Source organism: Candoia aspera, chromosome 8, assembly GCF_035149785.1.
Source record: "Candoia aspera isolate rCanAsp1 chromosome 8, rCanAsp1.hap2, whole genome shotgun sequence".
Taxonomy (NCBI): domain Eukaryota; kingdom Metazoa; phylum Chordata; class Lepidosauria; order Squamata; family Boidae; genus Candoia; species Candoia aspera.
Window position 1 is genome coordinate 9538920 of NC_086160.1, and position 12509 is coordinate 9551428.

A 12509-nucleotide genomic window follows, 5' to 3' on the forward strand; every position below is an offset into this window, starting at 1 on the left:
GAAGAGAATCTGGATTTGTCACATGAGGCATCTCTAATATTTCTTTGTGTGATCACTATTACTTTATAGTACCTGTTCATCTAACCAAGTGCATCTAACTTTATCTAACTAGCTTCAAATTTTCCCTCCAATAACCAAATTTTCTTAGATATGTCTGGATTTCGACAGCTCCTGCTCATCTTAAGTTCACCAATTTAACCATTTTTTTCTAATACAGTATATACATATAGATAAGGTAAAACCTGAAAGACAGCTGTGATGTTTTGAAGCAATACATTATAAATGAATCTATAACTTCAGCCCCAATGAATGGATTTGAACTTATTTGTTGTTATGTTTGGGTAGCTTAAAAGAGAGAGGAGGGATCCATGGATTGGCTTTGATCTATCACTTAGTTTGGATCATTGATTTGAACCCATTCAGAAACTGAATTGATGATTCAGCCCAAATCATTGATTCATAAAGACATGTTCTAGTTAGAACTCTGAGTCTAATCTTTCTCCATGGTGAGAAATGAACTTGAAAAATCTTTAAAGAAAAATGAGTAATGTTGTAGTCAAGCAAATGTGACGATCACTAAAAGAAGTCATAAATCAATTGCACAATATTAGAAAACCATAGCTCATTATCCCATTATGATAAGTCTCTGATTTTTCCTGTTCCTATACAGTTTTCTCTTCTTACTACAGATTCTAGAGGTGCAATATATCTTGTATTATAGGAAATGATTCAGTTATCCAGTTTGCTTGTGACGGCCAAAGATAGAGAGAAAAAAGTTAGTTTCAACCATTATCTAAGAAAGCCTACTAAGCTTCAGAAAGTGGTTCTTAATATGCAGTATTTTGGGGGAGATGGGCTTTGAAAAATGAATGAATGAATGAATGAATGAATGAATGAATGAATGAATGCAGTATATACTATACTATGCAGTAACATACATAATATTACTATATCTTCTTTTAGAGGTTTAATAGTCCTTTTAGAAGCATCTTTCTACAAATGGAATGTTATGCCAAAGAATTTCCTACCTTTTTCTAAGCTTTCCAGAAGTTTTTTTTGGGGGGTGGGGGAATAGTGGGCAAAATGTCCACATGCAAGCCCCTTTGAATTTTGGTCATGAAATGTAATCCAAGATAAGGTATGTGGAATATACACTGGGAAAACTATATTCCTCCTGCTAGTCCGGATTCTAGTAATAAACTGCAGTACTTCAGCAAACCTGGGGTTTTAAATAGTTGAATTATGGACTTATTCACAGAGCTTATTAAGGGGAGAAGCAATGAATGGAATGCATTGTGTCATGTTCTTTAAAAAATGCTAAGAGAATTTGGCTGCTTAAAAATCAATGAATATCATATATGCCAAGTAATAAATTATTATTCTTGTTTCTTAGCTTTAGGGAAATTGAGAGCAATCCCAGGTTTGCTATGATGAACAGTATTGCTTTCTCTAACTACTGTATATCACTTCTCAACTACAGGATGTGGTTGTGCTAACAAATGTCAATATATCTGTAATCTGTCACTGAGGAAGAACAAGGAAGTTGCTGCTGTCTGAACAAAGTTCTGATTTAAAAGGTCTTTGGAATGCCATTCTTCCAGAACCAACAACAACAAAATAACAAAAGAAGCTTCATGAAAATTTTAAAATAAAGACAGATCACAACTAAAAAGGAACATACTTTGAATCTGGTCCATTCTCTCACCTCTCCCTCCCCTGTATTTTTCTCAAACTTTATTTATTTTTTATTTATTATTCAAATTTCTATCACCACCCATCTCCCCCCAAAAGTGGGGACTCTTATAGGAACATTAATTCATTTTGCCAGAAATATTACTAACAAACTTCTATCCTGAAGGGTGCTGGTCATTTAAGACTAAAAAAGGTAGAAAAGAAAATATGTATAGCTAACAAGGTAAAAAACAAGGATGATATTTCAGACCCAGGGAAAGGGAGATGGTGCAGAACTGGCAACCTGAAGTATCTGGTCAGATAGGAGGAGTAGCAAATCGAAGTCATGCTCTCTGCCAGGGAATTCTTCAAGACATGATAAATAAAAGTTGTCTAGGACTCAGGACTCTACTGAGCCATCCCTACTAATACATTGATTTACAGGAACATTTATGTAACACCCTAACAGTTTGGCGGGACTTGATTCAGCCTAGCCATAGTGAAAATCTGGCAAAATTTCTGGACTGTGATAGATGAGAGGTAAGGGAGTGGCACATATCCGTTTGGAAAGCCTCCACATGCTGCAAGGCTGGGAACAAGACTAAGATTGATCTGAGAATCAGTGTCATAAATATACTGTTTAAGACACTTAGGGCATTTTCAAAGCCTAATGGGCAAGGCTGTCCAACAAGAGTCCTAGGAAGTGAAACTTTAAGTCAGCTTTTTAAACAAGTTGATTTAAAGTGGTCTCTAAAAACTAGTGAAGAGGGATGCAGTGGCACTGCGGGTTAAACCGCTGAGCTGTCGATCGGAAGGTCGGCGGTTCGAAACCGTGCGGCGGGGTGAGCTCCCGTTGTTAATCCCAGCTCCTGCACACCAAGCAGTTCGAAAACATGCAAATGTGAGTAGATTAATTGGTACCGCTTCGGCGGGAAGGTAACGGCGTTCCATGAGTCATGCTGGCCACATGACCCGGAAGTGTCCTATGGACAACGCCGGCTCCAAGGCTTAGAAACGGAGATGAGCACCGCCCCCTAGAGTCGGACACGACTGGACTTTACGTCAAGGGAAACCTTTACCTTTACCTTTACCTAAAAACTAGTGGGGCCAGACTTAAGATATACAGAAAAAGATAACTTAAGCCAAAGGTTTAAACTATGATATCAAGCTGTAGCATCCATGGAGAGTAACTTCATCTCTGGAGGAAGCATTGTATCTTTAATCTGTCTTGGACTTGTAAAGTTAGCTGTAATAAATTTAAATGGAGTAACTTAATGGATATCAAGGCTTCTAAAATTACAGACTTGGATTTGTTGTTTATTCATTCAGTCGCTTCCGACTCTTCGTGACTTCATGGACCAGCCCATGCCAGAGCTTCCTGTCGGTCGGCAACACCCCCAGCTCCCCCAGGGACAAGTCCGTCACCTCTAGAATATCATCCATCCATCTTGCCCTTGGTCGGCCCCTCTTCCTTTTGTCTTCCACTCTCCCTAGCATCAGCATCTTCTCCAGGGTGTCCTGTCTTCTCATTGTGTGGCCAAAGTATTTCAGTTTTGCCTTTAATATCATTCCCTCCAGTGAGCAGTCTGGCTTTACTTCCTGGAGGATGGACTGGTTTGATCTTCTGGCAGTCCAAGGCACTCTCAGAATTTTCCTCCAACACCACAGTTCCAAAGCATCGATCTTCCTTCTCTCAGCCTTCCTTATGGTCCAGCTCTCGCAGCCATATGTTACTACGGGGAACACCATTGCTTTAACAATGCGGACCTTTGTTGTCAGTGTGATGTCTCTGCTCTTAACTATTTTATCGAGATTTGTCATTGCTCTTCTCCCAAGGATTAAGCGTCTTCTGATTTCCTGACTGCAGTCAGCATCTGCAGTAATCTTCGTACCTAGAAATACAAAGTCTTTCACTGCTTCTACATTTTCTCCCTCTATTTGCCAGTTATCAATCAAGCTGGTTGCCATAATCTTGGTTTTTTTGAGGTTTAGCTGCAAGCCAGCGTTTGCACTTTCTTCTTTCACCTTCATAAGGCTCCTCAGTTCCTCTTTGCTTTCAGCCATCAAAGTGGTATCATCTGCATATCTGAGATTGTTAATGTTTCTTCCAGAGATTTTAACTCCAGCCTTGGATTCCTCAAGCCCAGCATGTTGCATGATGTGTTCTGCGTACAAGTTGAATAGGTAGGGTGAGAGTATACAGCCCTGCCGTACTCCTTTCCCAATCTTAAACCAGTCCGTTGTTCCGTGGTCTGTTCTTACTGTTGCTACTTGGAGACTTGGATACTGTGGAGAAATTGGGAGATGACTTAGCTACAAAGACTTTGCAAACTTCAGAGATAAAGTGAGCTTCTTTTAAATAGAAAACCTCAGGGTAGCTGAGGAGCTATATTAAGCAACACTTGCCTGATATAAAAATCTTCTCTACAGGATAGTGAAGAACAACAGTCTAAGTTATTTATAAGTGTGCACCTGCTTGATAGCATTCCCGTTTATTTGACAAATTATGAACTTTTGATTGTTTCATTCAAATACTAAGAGTTTTGTGATAATTTATTACAGTAGTTTTTTTTTTCCCCCCCTCTAAACATACACCTTCAGGGACCTTTTCATTCCAGCTTAGAAGATGGACATGATTATAATACTATCTGTATAGTAAAGAGCTGCAACCACTTGGCCTATTAATATAGGGGAGTGACAAGTGAGGACAGAGAAAGCCTGGATTATTGGGTAGATATATAAGTTAAAATTATTAAAAAGAGCTAAAATGTGACTCTGTCTCACCTCTTTCTGGATAGTAACAGCTCCAGAGATATATCTCCAGGAGAGCATTTGACCCTTAAAGTGGTATTGAATGGAAGAACTGAATGAGAAGAATAAACTTTTTATCCATTGAGGATTCCCATATTTTTTTTTCCCCCCACAGTCTCTCCCTTGGAATTAAATCAAAGCCAAATTTAAAATCAATGAAGACTGTGACTAGGAGCCTCTGAATTGGTATGAGTATTTCTCAGCTAAGTGATGGAAAACAAGACAGTGACTGAGAGTCAAATAAAATAAAATAAAATGTTATTAATAGAATCAAAGATGAGCAGTACTAAAAAGAGTAAAACAAGAAAGTGGTTAAGGGTTGATCATTTTTTTAAAAAAAAAAAAAAGTTTCAAGCAAAGAAAAAAGCTACAGAAAAACAAAAAACTACAAAGAAAAAAAACCTAAAAAAGTGTAGAAACACAAGATTTTTTTTTTTTTTTTCAAAATTACAAAAAGAGGTGACTTCCAACTTTTAACAGCAAGGTTATACAACAATTTTCCATAATCAATCCCTTATTCTGTATTACACCAAAATCACATTATTTCTATAAATCATTCCATTGGCACATTATAAACATCACTAAATACTGTTGTTCCCTCCCCTTTTATTAAAAGAAAAGGAAATATATATATATAAACCTCCTAATCAACTTCCCCCCACAAAGATAACATTTATTTAATTATTTCCTTCCTACTCCTATTCTATACATTCCTGTCTACTATAATAAAGATCAAACTTAAAAAACATATAAGTTGTCTGCCATTGTACTTGATAATACAACAATTTTAATAATCTTAATCATATTAAACCCCAAAACCAGACACTTACTACTTTTTATTATACCTTAATAATCTTAATCCAAATTGTTAAAGATAAATGAAATCAGCCAAACCCTAAAAGCAATCCAGATAAATATTCTTAAACCCTTATCCCACTTCAAAATAAACCAGAGAATTTACATATCCCCACAATGTATACAGAGATTTTTTTTTTTAAACAGCCCAACTGCTCCCTTCAAAAACTCCAACTTCTCTGGAAACCTCCCATACATAATAACCCCTTCTATTCCATGGTGTTCCATCAGAAGATCAGTTTCACTTATGGCTTGAAACTTGATCTCTCCCTTTAATTTCTTCAACTCAACTATCTGATCTTCATCCAGCATTTCAACAGAAGTCCCAATCTCACTCTTAGAAGAGCCATTTCTGTCACGGTTATATTCCTGTTTCATCCAGGACATCCCCAACCAGATGGCACATTTTAGACCCCATGTTTTCCACCATGTCCTGAATGCCTTGCATAAAAACTTGTTAGGAATCAGAGAATATCTGTTTAAAATCCTCCATGTCTCAAGCAGTAGATTATTGCACGCCCTAGGAGCTTAACCAGCGAAAGTCGAAGATATGAAAGAATTCCAAAATGTGTTTACGTAAGTGAAAGTGAGATATTCAGACAGTTCCCCAGGGAAAGTAGTAGCAGAAAACTGAAAGTTCAAAACAGCCAATTCAACATGTAGGAAAATGCTAATATCTTCAAATTTCATACAAAAATAATAACAGGGAGACAATTATTTACTCTCAATCCTCCTTAATAATTGGATGGAAAACAAACTCCAAAACTTAAAAAGAATTTTTAAAAAATTGATCCCAAAAATAACAATAAGCACCAAGAGAACCTGCTTCTATTTGCTGTAGAAAGCCTCTCTTAGGGTACGCGTACTTAAAAGAAATATAAATTGGGTGATTTAGAAATGGGGTGGTGCTGCTGGGAAATGGTGATATCCCAGCTTCCCGGCCACTCTTACTAGTTAAATGCGAATGCTGTTTGCAATCTTCTGGCTGCAAGCAGCCATCTGGAGGACAGATGGGGTGATTCCAGGTGATTTCCTTTTTTCCAGAAAAACACTCCTGGGCTTCAGGAAAAACCTGCCTGAGCCCCCAAAAACTGCCACATTGTCAGTTCTGCCTCCTGAACCCATGGACATAGCTGTTCAGTCTTCCATGTCCCCACCAGAAATCCAATGATTTATCATTCTCATCTGAAACCTTCTATTCCTCAAGGAGGTTGTTTTCACTTTTAATCCACTGGAATATTTTTGAGTAAAGATATTTAGCATACAGTTTGTTGATTTATTGAATAAGCTGATAGGTTTATATTTCCTTTGTTTTTAAAGAATGGGGCAATGTAGGAAAATGTGCTAAGCTGTTAATGTGGTAAATTCTGGGGGACAGAATCTCTTCCTTGAACTTGTCTAGGTTGGAGGTGTTAATGAGAGTCTTGACCTCATATGTAGACATGGGAGGATAGTTGGAATATATTTTAAGAGTAGATTTGGATTATATAATTATTCCATTGTGAAAATACTCTGGAAATAGTTCTCCTGGGATTATACAGCTGTTTGACAGAATATATCAAACTTCTGTCATTAAAAGAGCTGTTAACTAAGCACCAAGAATATCCCCTGGGATTATAGGGGAAGAGGTAGCCTTCAATGGTGTGGTTGTAGGTGCTTCTAGAGGGATATCCAGATTGGGGGTTGGCCAAGGTAAGAAGTGCCTCACCTGAACAGGGCACTAAACTTCCATAGAGTGGGATGTCAAAGTTTACAAGACCCTTTTCAGCATTGGTGTGAAGGGTAGGAGGTTCATAAATCAAGAAGCAAGGCCTGTGGACTCCAACTTGCTCTTCAGTTACCACAGGAAGGTGAAGATAGGTAGTGTCAGGAGACACAAACTGAGTGGTTCTGCAGTAGCAGTAGTTACCATTAAGGATCAGAAAGGAGGTTGGGGGAGGGGATGAGATAGACGACTTGATTCAATCGTCTGAGAGAAGTTGAGCTCTAGTAACTGCTGTTTCTCTAGTTTTGTTTGAAGATCCTGTTCAAGTGTCTCAAAACTATTATTACAGTTCCTTTGGATAATAGAAGTTCCTTGAGTTTGGGTTGTTCAGCTGACTTGAAAGGAGGTTGAAGTTCAGGACTGACTCCATGATGTTTCTTCCTTTTCCTATTCTGCTCAGGCAGATTCTCCTCCCTCCCTCCCTCCTTCTCTCTTTCCACCATTTAGGTATTTGATAGGGCCTGCTAAAATTCATTATAAACAGCAGAAAAGGCAGGAGAGCACAGAAACTTGGGGAAGTGTGTACTCATTGATCATCACCTTGTACCTTCTCCATGCTAGAAATAGAAAAAAGGCTTAAATCAAGCAGGTAACTAATAGAGATGCAGTGATGGATTTTTCCCAAGCATTTTACAATAGCAGGACATTATTCTGAAGATGAAAGGCAGTAGGATGAAGTCCCTCCTTGTGCTGACAAATTCACCTGCCAAATTTACCACTTGCTCTATGCTAAGAAGGCAATGTTATGGTTGGGTTGTGACTTCTGTTCTCCATAGTCCAGGTGTGGTCCTATGTTGCCAACCCCCACATATACTATAAGGTGGCTGAATAGGAGGCCATTACAACTGTTGCTCTATTTTTGTTTATTTTTTTTGTAATGGGACTTGACTTGAGCATAAACCTATATTATCCTAAGTTTAGCTTTTCCCTTAGATTTGCTTAAAAAACTGCTTTGGGAAATCAGTTCCTTGATTACCCCTTCAATCTTTCCTTTTTAAACACACATATAGTTGACAAATATAGTTGTCAATTCAGCAGTGTATGAAGACACATTAGATTTGAAAATCTAGTGTGTTTTCATACACAGCTGAATTGACAACTATATATGTAACTCATGTAGTTGTCTCCAGGCCCATGAACATTTTAGATGCTGCAGATGCATCCATCAGTTTTACTGTTTGCTGCCCAGGGCACATTCCTGCTCCAGTAACTTTTTCCTTTGGATTTTGTAATTTAAAGAATGATATACAAATGTACATGGTTTGTTTAAGCTCAGAGGAGGGTTGTGCTTACCTTCAAAAAGGTATGAGGTATGTCATGGAGTCTTGGTTTATTCATTTTTCAGAGCAAAAGTGTCCTGCATGCTCAGAGTGGTACAGAACTCTCCAAGGAGACCACCCCTATTTTGTAGTGCTTCCTAAAATAATAATGTGAACTTTCTTCTATAAGCATATCAGTCATTTTTTTGCTGTGCAAATTTTAAACAAGCCTAGAACTCCGTCCATCTTGCACATTTTTAAGGTTGGTTTTGTTTCATTTTTAAAGAAAAATCAAATACTAATTAGATTTAGTTTCTTTTATCACTTGTCCCATGATGGGATTGTTGTGAGAAGAAAATTTATATCTTCTATGGGTAGATACCATGAAAAAATTATTCTACATTGCTCAGGTTTCTGCTGATGTGAATGATGATGCATGTTTAGCAGTTTGTTTCCTATCATTAGACCTGAGTTATCAATCTCCCCACCTCTGCAGTGCCATTATAGTATAATGCCTTGACTGCTGGTGACTACATGTCCATATAGGTTTTTTTGGCCGAACAGGGAACTGATTTCTGATTGATTGACTGATAGATTGGAAGGGGATATTTTTAGCTCCTCCATCTAGCCTACAGTTCTGATGTTTCCTAGTCAGGTCATAATTGACCCTGCTTAGCTTTTTCCAAGATGAAGAAGGGAAACTGGCATGAAAACTTCCCCACTCATATCTGCCCCATAAAAAGAATGTGTTGATGATTCACAATATACAATCTTATCTCTTTAATTGCCAACCTAACCAAAGAAATATAATTAAAACTGAATGACATTATTCTTTTTAAGAAGTTGAGTTAAAATGCGTTTGAAACTGAAAAAAAAAAGATAGGCAGCCATTTCTAAATCACTTGCAGTTAATTTCCTTCCTTAATTAAAAATTATTAATCCTAAATATTTTAATATAGTAAAGACTATATAGAGTTGAAGGCGAAATATAACAGAAATATAAATGCTTTACTAAATTTGTTTTTATACCATACAGGCCACAAAAAGTACAATCTAAAAAGAGAGTAGCTGTACAATGTAAGATAAATGTTCCTATGAAAGTCCAATAAGGATTTTTTTTTAATCTTGAGATTTATCTGTGAATCATAGAAATCAATCAAATCAAATCTTTATTATGGTCATAGACCAGCATATAATCAATCAGAGTTGTTTGATTATTAATTAATTAAACTTTATTCTATTTGTAATACTAATAAAATAGCTTTAAAGCTTTAGGTAATTTAGATGACAACATTTCTGCCTACAATGAATTCAAAGAGAGAGAGGTAGGGAAGAAAGTAGGGCGAAGGGGTGGGGAGGGTGTTGAAATCACAAAACACCAAAACCTTCACTAAACACTTTCCAATCACCAACCTTCTTGCAATTAGATGCTTACATAAACACCTAGTGTTTTGGATTTGATTTTGTTTTGGAAATGAAAAGTGTTATTTCTTAAAGCTGTTATGCTCCTAATCATTTCTTATCTTTGTCCATTTTAATGTATTTTCTTGCCAGCCTTGCTGAGTCATTGCATCCCTAACTTTAGAGACAATTAAATGAATGTTTTCACTGATTAGGGCTGGGCCAAAATGATTGTATACCTGGGCAACCAACCTCACCGAGAGGTATCATTTGGCCTCTCAACCTTTACTTCAACTAAGTTTATATTTTGGGTTAGCCTCTTCTGGGTAATGGAGGCATTGTAACTTCAGCTAAGGATTAGTGATTAATTTGTTGCCTAGGAGTAAATCCCCAATGTAAACTAAGCCTAAGGGAGGAGTAGATATTAAAAAAAAAAAGTTTACAGTGGAATATCAAATTTTGCAAGGAAAAAGATGTGACACAAAATTAATCAAGTGAAGGTTTTTCATTGTGATCTTTGTCTAGTTAATTTAGGATTTAGGTTCTGTTGACTTTTATCTGAAGGCATGAACAATAGACATCAGTGAGGGAGGGAGGGAGGGAGGGAGGGAGGGAGGGAGGGAGGGAGGAAGGAAGGAAGGAAGGAAGGAAGGAAGGAAGGAAGGAAGGAAGGAAGGAAGGATTTCAAGGACATACAGTTTGGCCTTGAATTTTGAGTTAGAGAAAAAGTCATGAATGTGGTTTATCCCACTCCCATTACTTCAGTAGTTCTCATCTATATCCAGAATCCAATCTTGACAAACCCACATTCTAATTTGCTAATTGGTTGATTTTTTTTTAAGTAGCCACCCATTAAAATTTGAAGTGATCATTCCTCCTTGGGGGGAAAAAAAACACGTGCCAGTTTTTTGAAAGAAGCAAATGCATTTGGCAGACATATGCCAAATGTTTTAAAAGAGTCTCCCTTAGATTTTGCCCCCAATGGGTTTTTAAGCAACTGAAGTTGTGAAAAGTATGAGGCAGTATGAAGACAACCAGATTACTTTGTGATAGCACTGGCAAGCTTTCTCAGGGGGAGACTTTCCAAGATCTTCTTTCTAGGGCAAAAGTGGCTTCTGAACATGTGTCCATCCAATTTTCACCAGGGATCAAGGACCGAAATCTCAAATTCCTTGTTGCTCTTTGTTTGCAGATTCAAGGCCTCTGCCAGATGTAGCTCTGACGGGAAAGTGCACCCGAGAATGTGATGAGTATGGCCACTCTGACTCCTGTTGGATGCCTGTCCGCACTTCACCTGAAAGGAAGCAGAAGAGCCAGCCCAAACTCTCCACTTTCATGCCTGTTGATGAACGGGGCAGTCAGGAGAAGCTGGCAAACGGAGAGGCCTCCCTGATGGGCGATCGCAACAGAAACCTCCTGAACAAAAAGTTGACCTCATCTTATGAGACCTTCAGCGCACCTAGCTTCAGCAAAAGTGAAGAAACCAACCCAGAGGATATTCCCCTCACACAGACAGGGGAATACAAGCCATCTCCTATCAATACTTTAACTAGAAGGGAAGTTTATCTTTAGGTGATAAGGAAGTAACAATGCAGTTCTCTCCCAGAGCGGAAGGCAAAAAGCCTATCAATCAAAACAATTGGAAATTGCGAAGAAAGAATCGAGTCTGTCGAAACCAAGGGGGCTACCAAAGAGACAAAGGCCTGGCTTGCCACTTCTGCCTCCCTGCCAGGCATCTACATATCCTGTCTGCCTGACTATATTGTACAATGTAGAAACCATTGTTGTTCCTGCATGTCTAACACCGTGCTCACCGGTTTTTTTATTTTCCTAAAGTTACACTTACAGTTTGCTAGGTAACAAACCTGAAATTGAAGAAGAAAAGATGAGATAGAAACTCTGGTTTCCCTCCCCAGCACTCACAGACACACACAACACAGACACACAGACACAAACACACACACACACACACACACTGCTGAAGCACTGTTTGAGCCCCTCTGATTTTCCTTGGATGGTCATCTGCTTGTTTGCAATCACAGGTCAGTGGGAAAGTTCTTAGATATGCATGCAGATATATACCTTGGCATTCCCCAGATACCATCTGTGTATTGCTGGTTTCCATCAGAGATAAACCTTCAGAAAAGAAATGTTTAAAATAACTTTTAAAAAAGAGGAAGAAGAAGCACTTTTTAAGGATCACAGCTTTAATACAGTCCTGTGGCTGGCAACAAGAGAGAAAAAAATTATTCAGCCTGAGATCATAGTCCAAAATATCACACATTCCCTAAAACCATGACCTGTAGGTTTTGTTTTATTCATAGAAGAATGTCATGTCTATCTCTCTCTAGAGTCATTCTTTTTATCATGCCTTTCTTCCTTTTTCCCTTTTTCTCCTTCTCTTCACATTATCTAGCATTTTTAACTTAAATATATAATGATGATAGAATACATATATAAATACACAAACACATACACACACATACAAACATACACAAGAATGAATGAATGAATGAATGAATGAATGAATGAATGAATGAATGAATGAATGATGGGCCATGGCATACCAGTACCAATAAACTGCTGAAACTGGTGTCATTTTTACAAGACCAACTTTTGGCTTGGATGATCTTAGTAATTTAAAGACCAAAGAACGCACTATGGATCAAGGAAATTGCTCATTGGTCTTGTCATGTAAAATCTGATCCAGGAACACACTGACACTAAGCATGATGTTTGTTGCCATC

At 37.9% G+C, this 12509-nt stretch overlaps 1 protein-coding gene across 1 annotated transcript in view; it reads left to right on the top strand.

The window, feature by feature from the left end:
- Positions 1 to 11718, top strand: part of PCDH7 (protocadherin 7) — a 419387-nt gene extending 407669 nt beyond the window's left edge. Inside the window, exon 3 of the mRNA XM_063310178.1 lies at positions 10955 to 11718. Within this exon, the coding sequence (XP_063166248.1) occupies positions 10955 to 11334 (380 nt within the window). The 3' untranslated portion in view covers positions 11335 to 11718. The remainder of the gene's footprint in view (positions 1 to 10954) is intronic.
- The last annotated feature ends 791 nt before the right edge of the window (positions 11719 to 12509 follow it).